The sequence below is a fragment of the Mustelus asterias genome, chromosome 12, assembly GCF_964213995.1.
Source record: "Mustelus asterias chromosome 12, sMusAst1.hap1.1, whole genome shotgun sequence".
In the NCBI taxonomy this organism is placed as follows: Eukaryota; Metazoa; Chordata; class Chondrichthyes; order Carcharhiniformes; family Triakidae; genus Mustelus; species Mustelus asterias.
The window spans coordinates 21,161,261-21,185,030 of NC_135812.1; the positions used below are offsets into that span (position 1 = coordinate 21,161,261).

General features: G+C 43.7%; 1 protein-coding gene across 2 annotated transcripts; it reads left to right on the forward strand.

Moving 5' to 3' along the window:
- On the forward strand, positions 1-22,036 carry LOC144501308 (dehydrogenase/reductase SDR family member 13-like). 2 transcript variants are annotated; one of them, XR_013499095.1, is made up of 6 exons: positions 1-278; positions 540-658; positions 4,744-4,867; positions 13,956-14,267; positions 19,401-19,993; positions 20,502-22,036. XR_013499095.1 is itself a non-coding variant. In XM_078224909.1 (5 exons), the coding sequence occupies exons 1-5, from the start codon at positions 152-154 to the stop codon at positions 19,661-19,663; spliced, it is 945 nt and encodes a 314-aa protein (XP_078081035.1). In that variant the 5' UTR covers positions 1-151; the 3' UTR covers positions 19,664-20,138. The 2 variants fall into 2 exon arrangements, 1 of the variants encoding a protein (XP_078081035.1); XM_078224909.1 differs by lacking the exon at positions 20,502-22,036 and having other exon boundaries at positions 19,401-20,138.
- The last annotated feature ends 1,734 nt before the right edge of the window (positions 22,037-23,770 follow it).

The following is a 23,770-nucleotide window of genomic DNA, read 5'->3' on the forward strand; positions in this document are numbered from 1 at the left end:
ACACAACCAGAATTATTGACATCAGAGGGGGGCGAGCCAGTTGGTGGTTTGTATTTCAGTGTGTTCAGCGGATAAAACCCTCAAAGCGGACTGGCAGTTTGATGTGAGCCGTGTGACTGGTTTTCTCTCTGTGTTTCACATCAGTGGAGCCATGGTTTCCTACATAGTGGCTGCTGCCATACTGGTGGCCCTATACATTTTAACTTACTACAATTTCCTGAAAGGGGCTCGCTGCAGGAGCGACACTTGCCTGCGGGGCAAGACGGTGATAGTCACAGGTATTATTACCTCGCTTCTGCTTCGCCAATCATGTTTTATTTTCAATGAATGAACGCCGGGCTTCTCGGGCCCGCGGGGGAAGAGGTTACAAGAGTAAACGTGTAACCCTCGCACTCTGCAATAAGTCAAACTTTTTATTTTCAGTGGCTGAAATGTATCAGGCGTTCCGAGCGCGGTGGGTTCACACCTGGCGCACGAACCTGGTTTGTTTAACACAGTTCCCGCACTGACTTGTAATGTTGCATTTGTATGTGTCTCAGGTGGAAACGCGGGGATCGGTAAGGAGACCGCTCTGGATATGGCCCGCAGAGGAGCCCGAGTCATCCTGGCTTGCAGGAACAAGGAGCGTGCAGAAGCGGCTGTCTTCGACATCAGGAAGGTGATGTCTGTGCCTTCGGACACCCTTTTTGAACAATCACTTGCCTGTGCAACCCCTCCAGTGCAACCCTTTCGCCCTCCTTTATATTTTAATTTTTGCATTGAAACTTGCTTTTAGTGAGTTTGATTATGTTTCAGCTGAAGCCTGGGATACTCGCCTTCTTCAACAACAACAGAAAATGCTGGAAAATCTCAGCAAATCTGACAGCATCTGTGGAGAGAGAATAGAGCTAACGTTTCGAATCTGAAACCAACTCTGACCAAGAGTCCTCCAGACTCTCTCCACAGATTCTCTCTATTCTCTCTCCACAGATGCTGTCGGACCTGCTGAGATTTTCCAGTACTTTCTGTTTTTGATGCAGATTCCAGCATCCGCGGTATTTTGCCTCCATATTCTCCTCTTCACCCTGAATGCTTCCTCATGCTCTCTTGCCTTCCAACTTTGCCCGGGAAGGGGTCGCCTTTACCTCCCGCCTTCCCCCAGCTCCGGATGACTCTCCCCCCGGAGCTTTGCAGCCCTTTTGAGTGCTGTTGTTGTGCAGTCACTTGCAATCATAGAATCCCTACAGCGCAGAAGGAGGCCTTTCTGCCCATCGAGTCAGCACCCACTCTCCGACAGAGCATCTTACCCAAGCCCTATTCCATAACCCCACACATTTACCTTGCTAATCCCCATTGCACACCTTGGGACACTAAGAGGCAACTTAGCTCTACCAATCAACCTAACCCACACACCTTTTGACTGTGGAAGGAAACCGGAGGACCCAGAGGAAACCCACGTAGACACAGGGAGAACGTGCAAACTCCAAACTTGCAATGTAGGAAAGACTGCAGCCAATTTTGCACAGCAAAGTCCCACAAACTGCCAATGATTCCTTCAGTGTTGGGTGAGGGATAAGTATAAGAACATAAGAATTAGGAGCAGGAGTGGGCCATTCAGCCCCTCAAGGCTGCTGCACCATTCAGTGACATCATGGCTGACTTGATTGTGGCTGACTTGATTGTGGCCAACTGCAATTTCCTGTCTACCCCCCTAGACTCCCGTAACAATTAAGTATGTAACTAACTGGGCCTTGAAGATATTCAATGATCTTGCCTCCAGCGCTTTCCAGGGAAGAGGGTTCCAAAGAGTCATGGCCCTCTAAAAGGTGGCATGGTGGCACAGTGGTTAGCATTGGTGCCTCACAGCGCCAATTCCGGGCTTGGGTGACTGTGTTGAGTTTGCACGTTCTCCCCGTGTCTGCGTGGGTTTCCTCCCACAGTCCAAAGATGTGCTGGTTAGGTGCATTGGCCATGTTAAATTGACCCTTAGTGTCAGGGGGACTAACTAGGGTAAATGCATGGGGTTATGGGAATAGGACCTGGGTGGGTTTGTGGTTGGTGCAGACTCGATGAGCCAAATGGCCTCCTTCTGCACTGTAGGGATTTTATTCTATAAGAAAAAATTCTCATCTCCATCTTAATTGGGAGAGGAGACCCATTATTTTTAAACCGTGTCCTCCAGTTCCAGTCTCTCCAACAATGGGCGGCATGGTGACACAGTGGTTAGCACCGCTGCCTCACAGTGTTAGGGACTGAGGTTCGATTCCACCTTGGGTGATTATGTGGAGTTTGCACATTCTCCCCAGTGTCTGTGTAGGTTTCTTCCTGGTGCTCCAGTTTCCCCACTCAGTCCAAAGGTATGCAGGTTAGGAGGATTGGCCATGCTAAATTTCCCCTTATTGTCCAAAGATGTGTCGGTTAGGGGCATTAGTGGGGTAAATGCGTGGGGTTATGGGGTTAGGGTGGGAGCCTGGATAAGATGCTCTGTCAGAGAGTTGGTGCAGGCTTGATGGGCTTAATGGCCTTCTTCCAAACAGTGGGGGTAAATGGGTGTTTTTCTGGTTAGCGATCAGTGGTGTGCTTCAGGGGCCACATTTGTTTACATTTACAAGATGATTTGGGGACCAAATGTGTGTCAAAGTTCGCAGATGACACTAAGATGAGTAGTGGAGTGAAGTGTGCAGAGGACACTAAAATTCTGCAAAGGGATATAGATAGTTTAAGTGAGTTGGCAAGGGTCTGGCAGATGGAGTACAATGTCGGTAAATGTGAGGTCATCCATTTTGGTAGGAATAACAACAAAATGGACTATTATTTAAATGGTAAAAAATTGCAGCATGCTGCTGTGCAGAGGGATCTGGGTGCCCTTGTGCATGAATCACAAAAAGTTGGTTTGCAGGTGCAGCAGGTAATTAAGAAGGCAAATGGAATTTTGTCCATCATTGCTAGAGGGATGGAGTTTTAAAACAGGGAGGTTATGTTGCAGCTATGTAAGGTGCTGGTGAGGTCATACCTGGAGTGCTGTGTGCAGTTTTGGTCTCCTTACTTGAGAAAGGATATACTGGCACTGGAGGGGATGCAAAACAGATTCACTAGGTTGATCCCGGAGTTGAGAGGGTTGGCTTGTGAGGAGAGACTGAGTAGACTGGGACTATATTCATTGGAATTCAGAAGAATGAGGGGAGATCTTGTGGAAACATATAAGATTATGAAGGGAATAAATAAGATAGAAGCAGGGAGGTTGTTTCCACTGGCGAGTGAAACTAGAACTAGGGGGCATGCCCTCAAAATAAGGGGGAGCAGATTTAGGACTGAGTTGAGGATGAACTTCTTCTCTCAAAGGGTTGTGAATCTGTGGAATTCCCTGCCCAGTGAAGCAGTTGAGGCTACCTCGTTGAATGTTTTAAGGAAAGGATAGATAGATTTTTGAACAGTAAAGGAATTAAGTGCTATGGTGAGAGGGCGGGTAAGTGGAGCTGAGTCCATGAAAAGATCAGCCATGATCTTATTGAATGGCGGAGCAGGCTCGAGGGGCCAGATGGCCTACTCCTGCTCCTGTTTCTTATGTTCTTCTGCACAGTAGAGATTCTATTAATCTTTTCAGCGTTCACCTTGCCAAATCCCCTCAGGATCTTCTATATTTCATAATATCACCTCTCATTCTTCTAACCTCCAATGGCCCAGCTTGTTCAACCTTTCCTTATAAGGTAACCACTGCCACCCCCTCCCACTCTTTAACCAATCACAATAGTTCACTGCAGAGGGCAGATGGGCCTCAGTTTAACATCTGCATTGCCAGAAAGATGGTACCTCTGGCAATGCAGCATTCCCTCAGTACTGCACTGAAGTGTCATTATAGATTATGTGCTCAAGACCCTGGAATCGGATTTGAACCCACAAACCTCTGGTTCAGAAATGAGTGCCATTCAGCCCATCGAGCCTGATCTGTCATTCAGTGAGGTCATGGGTGATCTGTGGCCTCGCTCCACATACCTGCCTTTGGTCCATAATCACTTCATAAGTTTGCTGAACAAAAAAAATCTATCTCCGATTTAAAATGAGCAACCGATCTAGCATCAACTGCCGTTTGTGGGAAAAAGTTCCAAATCTCCGCCATCTTGCGTGTGAGGAATGGCATCCTGGGTAAGAAATGTGGTGGCGCACCCGTGGAACAGTAACTCAGCACAGTCAGTGCTGCCAGGGGAGGGGAAGAGAACAAAAATAATTATATACATAGAATAAGCTTTGCTTAAAAGTATTCAGCTTGCTTATTGACCATGTTTTAAAGCCCATTACTAGGAAATGTGAAACAGCAATTTCTAAATCACAGAATCCCTACAGTGCAGAAGGAGGCCATTTGGCCCATCGAGCCTGCACTGACAACAATCCCACCCAGGACCTCAACCCCACGCATTTACCCTGCTAATCCCCCTGACACTAAGGGGCAATTTAGCATGGCCAATCAATCTAACCTGCACATATTTGGACTGTGGGAGGAAACCAGAGCACCCGGAGGAAACCCACACAGACACAGGGAGAATGTGCAAACTCCACACAGTGACCCAAGGCCGGAATCTAGCCCGGGTCCCTGGTGCTGTGAGGCAGCAGCACTAATCACTGTGCCACGGTGCCAACTAAACTTCCCCTCAAACTCACTTGTGAGCTACAAATAACACTTGACATTCGAAAATTTTCTTTTCGTTAGTACTGTTTGCTAGTGATTTGCAGGATGCTTTAATGCATGTATTTATCTGTCATCCACAGAAGAGTGGCAACAACCAAGTGATCTTTATGCAACTGGATCTTGCAAGTCTTAAATCAGTGAGGGCTTTTGCAGAGAATTTCCTGAAATCAGAACCCCAGCTGCACGTGCTCATCAATAATGCAGGCAAGAATTTAAACATTCTGTTACGATCAGTGTGTAACCTTGGGAGCGCTCATCTCATTGGGTTGGGAAACAGTTTCAAATTATTACAATAGGACAGGGAGCTTACGATCAGTGGTTAGCTTGCTTTTCTTTTACTTGTTCATGGGTCATATCAAAGTCAACCATATTGCTGTGGGTCAGATGAGGATGGCAGATTTCCTTCATTAAGGAACCAGATAGATTTTTTGCAACAATGGAACTGTGCCACCGTGCTGCCCCTATCTATGAACCCTGGTTCAGCCCCTCACCACAAAATGTCAATGTTTTTTCAACTTCTCCATAATTTTAAAGACCTCTATCAGGTTACCCTTGTCAGAATTTGCTTTTTTAGAACAAAAAACCCGAGCCTGTTCAATCTTTACTGACAGTTATAACCCCTCAGTTGGGTTTGATGATGAGATTTCCACCCTTGAAATTATTCATCTGGAGCACACGATGCTTTTTCTATGAAGCCTGAAAGGACCCAGTGTCTATGTGCTGTCCCAAAAGTTATCAGAGACTCTTCTGGTATTGTCAGGCCTGTTTCAGAATAGTTATGATGTAGAGTTGTTGGACTGGGGTAAGCACAGTAAGAAGTCTCATAACACCAGGTTAAAGTCCAACAGGTTTATTTGGTAGCACAAGCTTTCGGAGCGCTGCTCCTTCATCAGGTGAGAAGAACCCTGATGAAGGAGCAGTGCTCCAAAAGCTTGTGGCTTGTGCTACCAAATAAACCTGTTGGACTTTAACCTGGTGTTGTGAGACTTCTTACTCAGAATAGTTAACAAAGAGCTGTACAAAAGTAATGTGACAGAAACAGGCTATTTCACCCCACACGTCTATGCTGCAAACCTCCTCCCACCCTACCAGCATTAGATTTTTTTAATATTGAATTGGATTCATTGAATTCAAATTCAAATTTCACCATCTGCCATGGTGGGATTCAAACCCAGAGCATTGCCCTAGGCCTCAGGATTCCTACTCCAGTGATCTAGCTCACCTCACCACTGGAGCTCAGTTGTGTTATTTCCTGAGCCCTTCAGTCAGCTTATGTTGGCTGGACTCTGATCAGATCTTGCATTTTCCATTTATTTCCATGCAATAGGTTTTGTTTTTGCATCTGTTCCTCAGCGGCGGACACGGACTGGAGGCTGTAGTTTACCGAAAGGAGCCTCACGACGTCTGAAGTGAGAGATACAATTTTCTTCAGTGTTTGGTGGAGGAGGTGCTCTGTAAAGTGTGTGTGTGTTCACAGGATAAGCACATGATGGAGAAAGGATAAGAAGGTCATGCTGGGTGAGAGGAGGTTTGCAGCAAAGACGTGTAGGGCGAAATAGCCTGTTTCTGTCACATTACTTTTGTACAGCTCTCTTAACTATTCTGAAACAGGCTTGGCAATACCAGAAATGTCTCGGATAACTTTTATGGCAGCACATAGACACAGGGTCCTTTCAGGCTTCAAAGAAAAAGCATCGTGTGCTCCAGATGAATCATTTCAAAGATGGGCAATCCATCATCAAACCCAACTGAGGGGTTATAACTGTCAGTAAAGATTGAACAAGTTGCGCTTTTTGTTCGAGAAAAGCTAGTTCTATCAGGGTAACCTAATAGAGGTCTTTAAAGTTATGAAGACGTTGAAAAAACATTGACATTTTGTGGTGAGGGGTTGGCATCAGAACCAGGGCTCATAAATAGGGGCAGTACAGTGGTTAGCACTGCTGTCTCACAGCGCCAGGGACCCGGGTTCAATTCCCAACTTGGGTCACTGTCTGTGTGGAGTCTGCACGTTCTCCCCGTGTCTGCATGGGTTTCCTCCAGGTGCTTGGTTTCCTCCCGCAGTACGAAAGACGTTGGGTGCATTGACCAGGCTAAATTCTCCCTCGGTGTACCCGAACAGGAGTGTGGCGACTAGGGGATTTTCACAGTAACTTCAATGCATGCGTTAATGTAAGCCTATTTGTGACACTGATCAATAAATTTAAACTTAAACTAAACTTAATATTTCCTTCTTGAGCTCTCTGCCTGAAGACAAGTCCTTGGCAATTATTTGCTGAACCGTGGCAAAATGTGGTGTTTTTTTTTTACTGCAGGTAGGGCACGGAGGCTGGCCCTGAGTCTGCTTGAGCCTAAAAGAGGATCAAATCCCATGTTAGTGCCATTAATCTGATTCACAAGCTAACCATCTGACAAACAGCTTACTGTCCCCACCCCCTCAAGTATAATATAGTCTAATTATCAATTCAGCATTAGCTCCTTAATCCAGAGAACGGTTAGGAATGCAGCACTTACTAACACACGACCTCAGGATAACCTGCTGTCCAAAAGACAGCATCTCTGACAATGCAGCCTTCTCTCACGTGAGATTGTATATTACTGTGATGATGCATCATATGTATTCTGGAATGGCCTGGCTTGGACATCTGACGTAAAAAAAAGTGTTGTCGTCTCGAAAAAATAAGTGACAATTCAGTGTTAATTTTGAGTGTCAGCCATGGCACAGTTGATTGCACTCTTGAGTCACATGGTTGTAAGTTCAAATGGGCTTGAACACAGAAATCTTGGCTGACGCTCCAGTGCAGTGGTGAGGGAATATTGCAGTTTACTCCCACAGTCTGAAAGATGTGTAGGCCATGCTAAGTTGCCCCTTAATGTCAGGGGACTGGTGTGGGTAAATGCATGGGGTTATGGGGATAGAACCTGGGTGGGATTGTTGTTGGTGCAGGCTTGATGGGCCAAATGGCCTCCTTCTCCACTGTAGGGATTCTAAGATCAGTGGAGTTCAGCCTGGTGTCCCGGCCAATATTTATCCCTCATGGAACCTTACAAAAACAAATCATTATCACATTGCTGTAAGTGGGAGTCTGTTGTGCACAAATTGATTGCCACATTTCCTATGATTGTTACACTTGGGGAAATACTTCATTGGCTGTAAAATGCTTTGGGACATCTAGTGGTCTTTAAAGGCGCTAAATATAAATGCAAGTTTTTTTTATCTAGAATGTTGAAAATAGGATCACAAATAATAAAAGTTGAGTATATTTATCGAGGATTTTGTTTCCTTTGAACCCTGAAGAATGCCACCAAGTTAAATCACTAGAGCACAATGGCTTTATCAGAATTATTGATGAGAGAATTTATCAATTCAACTGGCAAAAAAGTCCAAAAATCAGGGTTAAATTTTCATGTCTTGACTGGCAATTGGTTTTCAGCCAATTATGAACAAGATGGAAGAATCACAGAATCCCTCCAGTGCAGAAGGAGGCCGTTCGGCCCATCGAGCCTGCACCAACATCAATCCCATCCAGGCCCTGTACCCGTAACCCCCATGTATTTACCCTGCTAACCCCCCTGATACTCAGGGCCAATTTAGCACAGCCAATCAACCTAACCCGCACTTCTTTGGGCTGTGGGAGGAAACTGGGGCACCTGGAGGAAACCCATACAGACACGGGGAGAATGTGCAAACTCCATACAGTCACCCGAGGCAGGAATTGAACCTGGCTACCTGGCGCTGTGAGGAAGCAGCACTAGCCACTGTCCCACCATGCTGCCCATGGTGATGGGAAAGAATTTAAAAGGTTGGTAAAATTGGTTTAGAGAATTAATGGAGGGGGCTAAGAGAAGATCTCAAGCTTGAAGCTTTTAAGTTTGTTGAAGTTGTTATTTGCTAACATAAGTGTACGGCTTGCAAACATCCAAGTGCTTTTATTAAAAACAAAGTGTAGGGTTTGTATCAGAATTTGGAAAGTGAGCTGACTATTTTTTTTCACAGTAAGAAGTCTCACAACACCAGGTTAAAGTCCAACAGTTTTTTGCTACCAAATAAACCTGTTGGACTTTAACCTGGTGTTGTGAGACTTCTTACTGTGTTCACCCCAGTCCAACGCCAGCATCTCCACATCATATTTTTTTTCACAGCAGTGAAGCTGGGTTTCTCGACTTTGGTGATTTTAAAATGAACCGTAATCCTTTGAAATGGATTGTGCTTTTTATTATACTTGGAGATTTCCTTATTTGGCTTTTCCTGTAGCACGAGACTAAGTATTTTATTTAATTACATAATAAATAAAATCTGACCATAGTTATAATGGAAACTGTATGTAAACGTCTCAAGATGTCATTAAAGTCTCGGCCAAATTGGGGGCACTGCAGTGTGAGCATTGGCATTTGTTATAGTGGGATAAATTGTGTATAGAATTTCCAGTATAAATGTGGAAATGGTGATATAAGCTTAAGGACAGTGAATGGATGACCTTAAAACAGGCACCAGATAATGTCTGTCTGCCTGGCTTAAATAATCTCCAGCCTTTTAATTTGAAAATTACACGTGGTCTTCAGTCCCAGAGCCCTGAGATATTGATTAATAGATATTTGAAAGTGTAACACTTCAATATATTTATATATGTTTGCTTTCAATATTATACCTATTTTCAAACATGCAGGCAAATAGAAATAGTCCCTTTTGAATAAACAGAAAATGTTGCCTAAACTCTGCATGGTGGCACAGTGGTTAGCACTGCTGCCTCATGGCGCCAGAAACCCGTGTTCGATTCACGACTTGGGTCACTGTCTGTGTGGAGTCTGCACATTCTCCCCGTGTCTCCGTGGATTTCTTCTGGGTGCTCCGGTTTCCTCCCACAGTCCAAAAGACATGCTGGTTAGGTGCATTGGCCATGCTAAATTCTCCCTCAGTGTTACCCGAACAAGCGCCGGAGTGTGGCGACGAGGGGATTTTCACAGTAACTTCATTGCAGTGTTAATGTAGGCCTACTTGTGATACTAATAAATAAACTTAGGTACAGAAAGTGCTGGATATACTCAGCAGATCTAGCAGCATGCGTGGAGAGAGAAACAGAGTTAACGTTTTGAGTCCAAATGATCCTTCATATTGTTAACTTCCCTTTATAACGCAAAGGGTTAATGTTCTACTTCCAAGTGAAACATGATCTCATTCCAAACGAACAGCTTCACAAGTTCAAGCCTGATCTTTGCATGGTATGTTGGTAATTAATTACACCACATAAAAATATCGTTTTTCATTCATCACTTTCTCTGAAAATAACATGTCACGGTTCACCCAGTGGAATGGGACACAATTGGAAGCGGGTTACAAATATTTTGCTTAACAGAGGAAAGTTATTGGTTAGGACATGCCCCAGTTTGTCAGAAACTAGCAACGGCTGGGCCAGAGTATAAAAATGAACCATTGCATAATATGTGCTGTCCAGTGGTTCCCAAACAGTGCACTGGTTTGCTGTGACATGAAGACCACTCACCAATTGTGTTTTAAGTTTGTTAGATTTGTCATTTGCTAACATAAGTGTACAGCTTGCAAGCATCCAAATGCTTTTATTAATAACAAAGGTTTGTATCAGAATTGTGGAAAGTGAGCTGACTATTGTTTTCACAGCAGTGAAACTGGATTTCTCGAGTTTGGTGATTTTAAAATGAATCGTAATCCTTTCAAACTGATTGTGTGTTTTTTTTTTATATAGCTTTCCTTATTTGGCTTTTCCTGTAGCAAGAGACAAAGTATAACTTTCCGAACCTGATATTTTACTTAAGTCAATTACATAAAAGTGTCTATGTAAAAAAAAAAAATCTAGGTGAACCGTGACATGTTATTTTCAGAGAAAGTGATGAATGAAAAACTAAAAGATCCAAAATGATTCAACATTCATGTAATTAAACTAAAACTAACTTTCGTCTTCTGTGGTTGGCATCTCCCAAGACCTGACAAGTTTTGGGCGTCCCACATGTGCCAGCTGGGAAAGAGCTGCGCATGAACGATTTTGATTTTATTTTAATATGTTGGTCAGGCCCATGTGCATGACCAGCGGGACTTAGAGCAAAAGACCAAGGGCTCAGGCAGCTGCAGAAAAAGCGGAAACTCAAAGGGCACAAAGAAAGAGAAGTGAGAGAGACAGGGACGGTTTAAAAAAAAACAGGAGAGGGGACAGGGAAAAGTTAAGAATGAAGTTCCATGTAAGGGAAGAAGTCAGAGAAAGTAGGAGATGTGCCTCAAAAATTCTTTTAGTATGGAGATGAGCCAAAGAGTGGAAACCACTGCTCTATTCTAATGGTGAATGAATCATGCAATTGGGAAAAAAATCCAGCACCCTCTTTTCCAGCAACAATAGGGAGCAATTAATGACTAATGTCGACTTCTGTTGCAATATCCTCTTCCCCGAACAGCATTTAATAAAAAGGAATATCTTGTGAAATGCTATAGATGAAAAAGAACGACTACCAATTCTGCTCCTTTTACTTATAAGTCAACATTTGTGGGAATCCAGAATAGAATGTAGGATTGGATAGGAAACAGGATTTAAACAAATCCAAAATGGAACTTGTGCAAGGTGTCACGTGGGGGAGGGGTGAAGGGAGCATATTTGCTGAGTGGTGATCTTTATGGCGGACCTGGGAGGGTTCAGCGAACTTCTCTCACTTTCTTTGCAAAGATTCTTGCCTTAAATAACCCCATCAAAAATATTATTTGGTTTACTTATTAAATCGTTTAATTATGAATTTATAATTAATTATTGCACCTTCTGTTGGTTTCCTATCGACATAAATGATCTGAATGCAGGAACTTGTTAAATTTGTTAAATTTATAACTGACAGTCGGAGAGCAGCACGGGTGGGAGACACAGTCTCGGTGCGACAAAAGAATGCTGATCTGTTTGATTTGTTATTGTCACATGTATCGGGTTACAGTGAAAAGTGTTGTTTCTTGCGCGCTATACAGACAAAGCATATAGCTAGGGTGTAGAGAAAGATCAACTTAGTGCGAGGGAGGTTCATTCAAAAGTCTGATGGCAGCAGGGAAGAAGCTGTTCTTGAGTTGGTTGGTACATGACCTCAACTTTTGGAAGAGAGTATGTCCGGGGTGCATGGCTGGCTGCTTTCTCGAGGCAGCGGGAAGTGTAGACAGAGTCAATAGACAGAGCCAATATTCACTTGGGTGGTTGAACAGCAAATTGCATTTAATATTGGCAAATTCATATACAATACTGCAGACTGGAAGTGAAAATGAGCAACATTGGGATGCGAAACGGAATAGGATTACCATCAGGAGACTTTGAAATGGGCCTGAAGTGATAATGAGCATCTCACTTTCAATACCGAGACAATGTGGGAAAGCATATAGTATGCATTTACACATATAGGAATGGTGTATGTTGTTGTTTCTTGCACGCTATACAGACAAAGCATACAGAGGTTATGATGAGGTTTTACCAGCACACAAGTCAGACCTCATTTGGAATACTGTGCAAACCAGGTTGTCGCACTTCGAAAAAGACATAAATGCATTAGAAAGGAAACAGAAAAGAACAAGAAGAAAGTGTGAAGGGGATAAGCTGTGTTTAACAAGAGCAGAACTCTTGGCAGTTTGGGGAATAGTTTAGAGGCAGTTTCATTGGGAAGTATTAAATAGCGCAGCTAAGATGGATACCATTTTTCTCAGTCAGGCCAGCAGACCAGAGACAAAAGTTTAAATTAAAGTGCAAAATACATTAAAAACACATCTTAGAAAATATTTATTTGCTTAAACGGGCGATGAATGTCTGGAATGATCTATCAAGGAATTAATGGCATGAGGCAAATTTCAAGATCCAGTTAAACAACGATGGTCAGTTGAATTGGAATACCAGAAACTGGCATTTTCTTGATCATTTCCTTTGCTCGTGCATCGTTCTGTATTATTTCTTCATTATTTACCCTCCCTGAATGAGTTCTTTCTGGGGTACAGTACACAGGGCACCAGCAACTCTCTGGTGCCTCAGGCGAGTAGCTATTCTGCTTTGTGACCATAGAAAGTGGTTGAGGGCAGGATATTTAACCATGGCAAGCATAACAGATTAGTGTAATCCTGATCTTGCCAGACACACGCTCTTTCCATCAGGAACTTTGATTTATGCTTTTACCCTTTCAGTGGTATCTGAGAGAGACTCAGGCCAATTGTAATATCCCTGCTTTTCCCCTGCCTGAGATCAGCTAAATGACAGTCTAAGAATCGTACATGGGACTCCAGATTTCTGCTGATTAAGTTTTAAAGTTTATTTATTAGTGTCCCAAGTAGGCTTACATTAACGCTGCGGTGAAGTTACTGTCTAAATCCAATCACACTACATGATGCATTTCCCCCACTGAGCCATCAGGGCACATTGCTGCTGAATACTTGCAGTACATTATTTAATCCAAGATTCAATCCAAGCATAATCTTTAAAAGAAATAAAAGCAAAAGCCAATGAATTTATTTATATGAACATTTATAAAACATGCATGGGGCGACACAGTGCTTAGCACTGCTGCCTCTCAGCACCAGCGACCCAGCTTTGATTCCCGTCTTGGGTCACTGTCTGTGTGGAGTTTGCATATTCTCCCCATGTCTGCGTGGGTTTCCTCTGGGTGCTCCGATTTCCTCCCACAGTCCAAAGATGTGCGGGTTAGGTTGATTTTCCGTGCTAAATTGCTGCTTAGTGCCAGGGAGACTAGCTAGTGCAAAGGCATGGGGTTATGGGATAGGGCCTGGGTGGGATTGTGGTCAGTGCAGACTCAATGGGCCGAATGGCCTGCTTCTGCACTGTAGGATTCTAGGATTCTATGCAATGGATTCCTTCCAAGAGTGGGAAATGTTGTGCGGGCAAACACAGCAATGGTGTTGCACAAACAGCAGTGAGTCTGAGTAAATAATTTATCTGTTTTTGATGGGATTGTTTAAGGCAAGAATGTGAGCAAGAAAAGTCAAGGAAGTTCCTCCTCATTGACAGATTCATCCTGGATGAATTCCATAAGGTTTCACAATCATTGAGTCAACAAAAACATCAAAAACAGATAAATTATTTACTCAGACTCACTGCTCTTTGTGCAACACCATTGCTGTGTTTGCCCGCACAACATTTCCCACTCTTGGAAGGAATCCATTGCATAGAATCATGTAGTGTGATTGGATATAGACAGAACAGACCTGCAGGGGCTTGCTTTAACTTATTCCAAAAGCATGATGTCTCCAGCACCTTTGCTTAAAGTTGATTGAAGAATAATGTGACTTTTTTAAATCCTGCAGGTATTGGGATGCATGGCAAGACAGCTGATGGATTCAACTTGGTTTGGGGGGTAAACCACTTGGGCCACTTTCTCCTCACTCGCCTTCTGTTGGACCGACTGAAGCTGAGTGCCCCAAGCCGCATTGTCACCGTTGCTTCCACAATGTATCGTTTTGCCAAAATAGATTTCAGTAACTTGAATCCTCCCGGTGAAAACTTCTCCCAGCAGATGCAGAACTACTGCTGCAGCAAGCTGAGCAACATACTCTTTGTGAGGGAGCTTGCTAATTGTCTGGAGGGCACTAATGTCACCTGCTATTCTCTTCATCCAGGTGAGCAGAGAATTGGTTAACGGATGTATTTTACAGACTTCTTTTCCATGTGACCATAGAAATAGGATAGTTCTTGTTCCATTGTGTGTGAGGAGTCTCTCTCTTTCCCTCCCCCCACCCCTCCCCACCCCCCAAGCTTTTGAACAATGTTGAAACAACCAAAAGAGCAAAGCATTGGTCAACATTAGAAGACCACCATTTTGTTTTCAAACTGTTTTTTATTAATTTGTGGGACATGGACGTCGCTGGGCTGGCCAGCATATATATCACATTCCCTAGTTGCTCTTGGAAGGCAGCTGAGAGTCAACCACATTGCTGTGGCTCTGGAGTCACATGTGGGCCAGACCAGGTAAGGACGGCAGATTTCCTTCCCAAAAGAAACATTAGTGAACCTGATGGGTTTTCCGCCAGTCGACAATGGTTTCATAGACATCAGTAGATTTTTAATTGTAGATTTTTTTAAAATTGAATTCAAATTCCACCATTTGCTATGGCAGGATTCAAACTCAGGTCCTCAGAACATTAGCGGAGTTTCTCTATTAATAGTCTAGCGATAACACCACTAGGCCATCCCTCCCCTGTACGTACGTGTGTGTGTGTATATAGTGCAGGTCACTACAGCTCTTCACCATTTCATCTTTTAAGGATAATTTCCAGTAGTTAGGAAAAGCATGGGAAAAACCTCAAACATCTTGCATTGTCCATGGGCATCAGTGAACAGGGAGCTGCAGATTTTTTTTTGGGGGGGGGCGGTGAAAACAGCTATTCTCCATCTATCCACCAGTCAGAGATGGTGACTGGCATGCAGGTTAATGGAACCGTAAGTTTAAAAAATAGAGTAAATTGCTGGGGAATGGTAGGGGGTGGTGGCCCTTTGCGTATTGGTCTGGTTCTGCTTCCACAGGCCTGTGACGTGTGTTGGACCGTTCCTGTGCGGGTGGGAGACCTCATTTTTGAGACTAAAGCAAAAGTAATTTTGGAAAAAAAAAATCACCATTTCTGTTTACCACTTATTGTTTTAAAGTTTATTTATTAGTGTCACAAGTAGGCTTACATTAACACTGTATTGAAGTTACTGTGAAAATCCCCTAGTCGCCACACTTTTGCGCCTGTTCGGGTACACTGAGGGAGAATTTAGCGTGGTCAATGCACCTAACCAGCACGTCTTTTGGACTGGGAGGAAACCGGAGCACCTGGAGGAAACCCACGCAGACATGGGGAGAAGGTGCAGACTCCGAATAGACTCAAGCCGGGATTCGAACCCGGGTCCCTGCCTCTGTGAGGCAGCAGTACTAACCACTGTGCCACCGTGCTTGTGTGTTGCTTCCCGATTTTCTCCTCTGATTTTTCCTCCCATGTTGAGGCACACACAAGTAACAAAACCCTTGTACCTTCAGGTAAGTGGTCACGATTCGTCCGGGAACCTCAACAGTCCCGTTGGACTATTTTTCTCTAATTGTCCCTCGGCACATGTGCCTTTTCCAAATAAGGTCATTCAGTAGCTGTTTTCTCTTTCTCTCATCCAGGGAAGATTCAAAGAATCCTACAGCACAAAAGGAGGTCCATTGTACCTGCTCTGGATCTTCAAAAGAGCTGTTACTCTTGCAGCTCCGCTTTCTTCCATAACGCTGCAAGTTAGTTATCTTCAAATGCCTGTCCCGTTGCCTTTTAAAAATTCCTTTGGAATCTGAGTGCGTGAACTTTTCAAGTAATGCATTCCAGATCACCACAACATCGACAACTTGCCTTTAACCTAACAAAAGGTTCCACCCAAGTCATGGTGTTAGCAAGAGAAATGTTAACACTGAGCCTCAGAAAGGGATATCAGGACAGGTGACCAATATCTTAGTACAAGAGGAAGGTTTTTCGGAGCATCTTGAAAGAGGAGTGAAAGGTGGAGAGGAGGTAGAGGGGTTTAGGGAAGGAATCCCAGAAACTTAGAGAAAAGATAACTTGAAACAGCTACCATTGATGGAATGATTAAAATGATTGGGATGGAAGAATTGAAGGACAGGGGGAATCTTGAAGCCTTCATAGAATTATAGAATCCCTATAGTGCAGAATGAGGCAATTTGGCCCATCAAGTCTGCACTGACCACAATCCCACCCAGGTCCATATATTTACCCTGTTAATTCTCCCTGACACTAAGGGGTCAATTTAGCATGGGCAATCAACCTAATCCACACTTTGGACTGTGGGAGGAAACTAGAGCACGCGGAGGAAACCCACGCAGACATGGAGAGAATGTGCAAACTCCACACAGACAATGACCCAAGGCCGGAATTGAACCCGGGTCCCTGGAGCTGCACTTGTAGTGCAACTGGACGCTCCAGGTATGGGGAAGGGAATGAGAAACCAAGGATGAGAATTTTAAAATTAAGGTGTGCTTAACTAGAATCCAGTATAGTTTAATGAGCACAAGGGCGATGGATCTTGTTGCAAGTTAGGACACGGCAGCAGAGGTTTGGCTGAGCTCAAGCTTATGTGGGGTGAAAAATGGGAGTTGGCCAGGCATGTGTTGAATTTGTCAAGTCTCAAGGTAACACAGGATCAGCTGGCGGAGGTATTCGCAGACATCTTTACAATAATCTGAGCTCCCTATCTGCTTCAAGAAGACGACCATCATCCCGGTACCTAAGAAAAACCAAGCAGCGTGCCTTAATGTCTATCGGCCGGTGGCTCTGACATCCATCATTATGAAGTGCTTCGAAAGGTTAGTCATGGGATGAATCAATTCCGGCCTCCCGGACTACCTGGATCCACTAGTTTGCCTACCGCCACAACAGGTCCACAGCAGATGCCATTTCCCTGGCCCTACACTCAACCCTGGAACACCGTGATAACAAGGACACCTATGTCAGACTCCTATTTATTGACTACAGCTGAGCCTTCAACACTATTATTTCCACAAAACTCATCTCCAAACTCCATGGCCTGGGCCTCGACACCTCCTTCTGCGACTGGATCCTGAACTTCCTAACCCACAGACCACAATCAGTAAGGATAGGCAACAACACCTCCTGTGTCCTAAGCCATCTACTACTCCTTATACACCTATGACTGTGCGGCCAAATTCCCCTCCAATTCGATTTTCAAGTTTGCTGACGACATCACAGTAGTGGGTCGGATCTCAAATAATGGCGAGACAGAGTACAGGAATGAGATAGAGAATCTGGTGAACTGGTGCAGCAACAATAATCTCTCCTTCAATGTCAACAAAACAAAGGCGATTGTCATCGACTTCAGGAAGCGTAAAGGAGAACATGCTCCTGTCTACATCAATGGGGATGAAGTAGAAAGGGTCGAGAGCATCAAGTTTTTAGGTGTCCAGATCACCAACAACCTGTCCTGGTCCCTCCATGACACTATAGTTAAGAAAGCCCACCAACGCCTCTACTTTCTCAGAAGACTAAGGAAATTTGGCATGTTAGGTAGGACTCTCTCCAACTTTTACAGATGCACCATAGAAAACATTCTTTCTGGTTGTATCACAGCTTGGTATGGCTCCTGCTCTGCCCAAGACCGCAAGGAACTACAAAAGGTCGTGAATGTAGCCCAATTCATCTCACAAACCAGCCTCTCATCCATTGACTCTGTCTACACTTCCCGCTGCGTTGGCAAAGCAGCCAGTGTAATTAAGGACCCCACACACCCCAGACATTCTCTCTTCCATCTTCTTCCTTCGGGAAAAAGATACAAAAGTCTGAGGTCACGTACCAACCGTGACCAACAGCTTCTTCCCTACTGCTGTCAGACTTCTGAATGGACTTGCATTAAGTTGATCTTTCTCTACACCCTAGCTATGACTGTAACAGTACATTCTGCACTCTCGTTTCCTTCTCTATGAACGGTATGTTTTGTCTGTATAGCGCGCAAGAAACAATACTTTTCACTGTATGTTAATACATGTGACAATAATAAATCAAATCAAGGATGTGGATGAGGTTATGAGCAATAGGTGAAATGTGGTAGAGGTTCAGAGAGGTTGAAGCTTTGCCTTGGGTCAAATACAACACTAAGATTGCAAACATCCTGACTGTCGCCACAGAGGACAGTTAGATAATGGACGCTGTGGCAAGCCAGTTGTAAACTGCTGTAGTTGTTTGTGTTCAGGTAATTGAGCAAAGGCTGCAGATCACAGATGGCCATCTGCTGAGTATGGTTTCCTGTTAATGGTGCATTCAGCCACTAATTTATCGCAGGATAAATTCTCATTCGCTATTGTTTCGGCAAATCCACGATGACACAATTTTTGCTCCTGGACGTTGTGCTGTACTGTAGTGGCTATAGGCTTTTCCAGTGAAACTCTGTGCTGACAGGTACAAACACTGGAAACAAAATGGATGATGTGAAAATGCAGGTAAAATGGTTTTAAAAATATGCAATTGTTCCACGGTCAGACCAGCACCCACACAGTCAGGTGAGAAGTGATTTGGAAGATACCATTTCTAATACAAGGAAATCATACAAAACCTGATATTTAGCTTTTTGGATTTGTGGGATTTTTGAATTTTGAATTAATTTATCTATTAGCACTTGTAAACCAAATAAAACAAAGCAGATTTTTCTTTTACGAGAAGAAGACAAAATATGAATAGTTTTCGCTTATAAATTTCGAATATGAATTCGATTCCCGGCTTGGGTCACTGTCTGTGTGGAGTTTGCACATTCTCCTCGTGTCTGCGTGGGTTTACTCCGGGTGCTCCGGTTTCCTCCCACAGTCCAAAGATGTGCGGGTTAGGTTGATTGGCCAGGTTAAAAATTGCCTCTTAGAGTCCTGGGATGCGTAGGTTAGAGGGATTAGCGGGTAAATATGTGGGGGTAGGGCCTGGGTGGGATTGTGGTCGGTGCAGACTCGATGGGCCGAATGGCCTCCTTCTGCACTGTAGGGTTTCTATGATGATTTCTATGATTCCGATCGAGTTCCTCATGTGCGTGAATATAGGTTTGAATGATCCGCAAACTGGACACTCCAGTCCGGGCATTTCAGAAACTTGCTTCAGAACTTATAAAAGGCTGAAGAGTTGATATGAAAATTATTTTTTGCACATTTCTTGATGTACAAGTTAAATATTTTCATGATAAAACACGTGTTTGATAAATGTTTTTTTTTCTCTCTTTCCCTCTTACAGGCGCTGTGAAAACTGACATTTTCCGCACTTTGAAATGGTGGATGAAAGTATTTTGCATCCCTGTCATTGCCCTTTTCTTTCGAAGCCCGGTTGATGGGGCTCAGACCTCCATCTATTGCGCTGTGCAAGAAGGCATTGAGAAATTCAGTGGTAGATACTTCGCTGACTGCAAGGTTGAAGAGGTCCTGCCTCACGCACGAGATGATGCAGTGGCCAGAAAGCTCTGGGAAGTGAGTGAGAGGATGGTTGGACTCAGTAGTTAACTAGTGAGGAAAGTTGTTTTGGAAGTGACAGCTTATTTGAAAAGACCTGGGAGCATTTGGACCAACTTGTATGTGAAAACATTTTGTGCACGTTTACAGAAGAGAAGCTTTTTCTTTCTCACTTCCTTTAGAGGCTTCCAAAATGTCAATAGCACGAGAACTAAAAGGACCTATTAAGAGGAAAATTAATTTCGAGGGATAGTCTCTATTCGCACTGTTCTGAATTCAAGGTACTCTTAGACATTCAGTTCTCTTCAGGATTAAGAACTATAAACTGTGATAGAAGACAGGTAGAAAAATAAATTTTAGACTAACTCTTTAGTAAATGCTGTAAACCTCTGACTCTATGAACATGTTCCAAAAATAATAATTAATCACATTCCTTCAACTCTTAATTCAAGTGATTAATAGAGGAATATTGAGTTATTTTGCTTTCTACTCCACTTTTCACAAGTTTCACAGCAATCAATAAGACTATTGGAGCACTTACACACGGATGAATTATAAGACCATAAGAAATAGGAACAGGAGTAAGTCATTTGGCCCCTCAAGCCTATTCCGCCATTCAGTAGGATCATGGCTGATCTGACATTTCTCATGTCCACTTTCCTGCCCTGACCAATAACACTTGAATCCCTTACTGATCAAGAATCTATCTATCTCAGCCTTAAATATACACAAGTACTCTGCCTCCACACTTCGCTGTAGCAAGGAGCTCCAAAGACACTCAACCCTAGGACCAGAGGGCATAGTCTCAGAATAAAGGGGTGCCAATATAAGACTGAGAGAAGAAATACCTCCTCATCTCAGCCTTAAATTGGCACCCCTTTATTCTGAGACTATGCCCTCTGGTCCTAGACTCTCACGAGGGGAAACACCATCTCAGCATTTATCCTGTTAGGCTCCGTAAGAATCATATATGTTTCAATGAGATTACTTCTCATTCTTCTAAATTCCAATGAGTTCCAACAGATCCCAACCTGTTTAACTTTGCTCCCTCCATACTGGGGATCATCCCAGTGAACTTTCTCTGAACTGCCTCCAATGAAATAATATCTTCCCTTAAATAAGGGGACCAAAACGATACTCAATACTCCAGGTGTGGTCGCAGTGAGACTTCCCTACTCTAATACTCCAACCCCTTTGAAATAAGGGCCAACATTCCAATAGCCTTCCTGATTACCTGCTGCACTGAGGGCTAGCTTTCTGTGTTTTATGCACAAGTACCCCCATGTCTCTTTGTGTTGCAGCTTTCTGCAGTTTTTCTCCACTTGTGCAGTGCGACTCATTCTTTAGTAAGCGTAAGAATCAGTGCGAGCAGACACCCAAGTCCAATTCAGTTCACATTCTGTAACCCCATTTGCCGCTTTTCTGCAAGGTTGCTGCATAGTGACAAAGGATGAATTCATTATTGTTTTATTCCCCCCTCCCCTCTCCAGTCCACTGTGGCCAAAGTGCACCTGCAGCACTAGTGTAATCATCGAGTACACAGAAAAGCAATTGAGATTCATGTTTGTCTTGCAATCATCTAAGAAACTTTTCATGAAGGCTTGTTTTCTGAGAAACTTTACAGGCCCAGACCAAAGGAAGCAAAATAAAGATTGATAGGCCAACAAAAAAAGAAAATACCAGGACCACTGACATACTATCCATATATTCCTTCACAGCACGGTGATTAGCACTGCTGCCTCACAGTTCCAGGGAGCCAGGTTTGATTCCAGCCTTGGGTGACTGTGTGGCGTTTGCACATTCTCCCCGTGTCTGTTTGGGTTTCCTCCAGGTGCTCCAGTTTCCTCCCACAGTCCCAAGATGTGTAGTTTAGATGTATTAGCCGTGGTAAATGTATGGGATTACAGGGATAGTCATGATGTGGAGATGCCGGCGTTGGACTGGGGTGAACACAGTAAGAGTTTTAACAACACCAGGTTAAAGTCCAACAGGTTTATGGTATTTGCTGTTGAACTTTAACCTGGTGTTGTTAAAACTCTTACTGATTACAAGGATAGGACAGGGGAGAGGACAAGATACTCTGTCGGAGAATCAGTGTTGACTAGATTGGCCTCTTCTGCACTGTAGGGATTCTATGAATCACTGTGTAATATTTCATTTCAGTACAATTGTTAATATGCCTATTTTAGACTACTATAGAGATTTCTAATTGTTATTAGTGCTTCAAGAAAATATACTTTCCTGATTGTTTCAGAGGAACTGATGTTACAAATCATGTCTTCTAGTTTTTAAAAATTCCAAATAATGAATCTAAGTAACTCTAACTTTACTGTAGGTACATCTTTATCTGCAACGAGGGCCGTGAGCTAAAATACGCTGGGGTCTTAAAACATTGTTTTCTAAAATAAATACCTAATTTCTCACTAACCTGTGATCTCTGTTTCAAATTGTAAGCTAAATGTATATAGGAGTATAAGATTTAAGAGCAGGAGTAGGCCATTTAGCCCTTCAAACTTGCTCCATTATTCAGTAAGATCATGGCTGATCTGATTGTGTAAAACTTTTTTGTCTGCCCTCCGCCCCCATTGGTTTCGGGGAGAGAGAATTGCACAGACAAATGACCTCCTGAGAGAAACTGTGTCCCCTGATTCTAGCCTCCCCCACAAGAGAACATGTCCTCCCAGTATCCACCCTATTAATTTCCCTGAGGGTATTGTATCCTTCAATAAGATCACTTCTTGATCTTCTAAACTCCAGTGGGTAATGACTCAACCTATTCAACATTTCTTCACCAGATAAGCCCTTCATCCCAGTAATGAGTCAAGTGTGGACCTTTGAACTATTATCGTTATTATGTCCTTTTTCAGATGAGATGATCAAAATTGTACACCGCACTGGGACTTAAATACATATATGTGGTGCCAAAGGAACATGAGCTGCTTGTTTTGCAGAAATACTGAACTTGCTGATACTAAACTTTTCAGCTTTAATTGGGTTTAATCCTAGGGGTGGCATGGTGGCACAGTGGTTAATACTGTTGCCTCACAACGCCAGTGACCCAGGTTCGATCTCCCAGCTTGGAATCACTTTCTGTGCGGAGTCTGCACGGTGCTCCGGATTTCTCCCATAATCCGAAAGACGTGCTGCTTAGGTGTGTTGGCCATGCTAAATTCTCCCTCAGTGTACTGGAACAGGCGTCCGTTATTTAACTGTCCTCTGTGGCAACTGCCTGAAACAGTCAGGATGTTTGCAATCTTAGTGTTGTATTTCACACTAGGTAAAGCTTCTGACCACACAGTCAATCCATCACCAAAACATACCTGTTTCCATCTCTCTAATGTTACCTGACTGAGCCTCTACCACAGTTCACCTGTCGCTCATAACCTCATCCATGTCCTTGTTACCTTGAGACTTGACAATTTCAACACATGCCTGGCCAACTCCCATTTTTCACCCTACATAAGCTTGAGCTCAGCCAAACCTCTGCTGCCGTGTCCTAACTTGCACCAAAAATCCATCACCCTTGTGCTCGTTAAACTATACTGGATCCCAGTTAAGCACACCTTAATTTTAAAATTCTCATCCTTGGTTTCTCACTCTCCTCCCCATCCCTGGAGCTGCCAGTTGCACTACAAGTGGCACAGTGGTTAGCACTGCTGCCTCACAACTCCGGGTTCAATTCCGGCCTCGGGTCATTGTCTGTGTGGAGTTTGCATGTTCTCCCCGTGTTTGCATGGGTTTCCTCCAGGTGCTCTGGTTTCTTCCCACAGTCCAAAGATGTGCGTGTTACGTTGATTGGCTATGCTAAATTGCCCCTTAGTGTCAGGGGGATTAACAGGGTAAATATGTGGGGTTACAGTGATAGGACCTGGGTGACCTTGTGGTTGGTGCAGACTCGATGGGCCGAAAAGCCTCATTCTGCACTGTAGGGATTCTATGATTCTATGAAGACTCCAACTCTGCCATCCCAATCATTTTAATCATTCCATCAATGGTAGCCGTTTCAAGTTAACTTGACTCTACGTTTCTGGGATTCCTTCCCTAAACCCCTCTGCCTCCTCTCCACCTTTCACTCCTCCTTCAAGATGCTCCGAAAGACCTTCCTCTTGTACTAAGATATTGGTCACCTGTCCTGATATCTCTCTCTCGGGCTCAGTG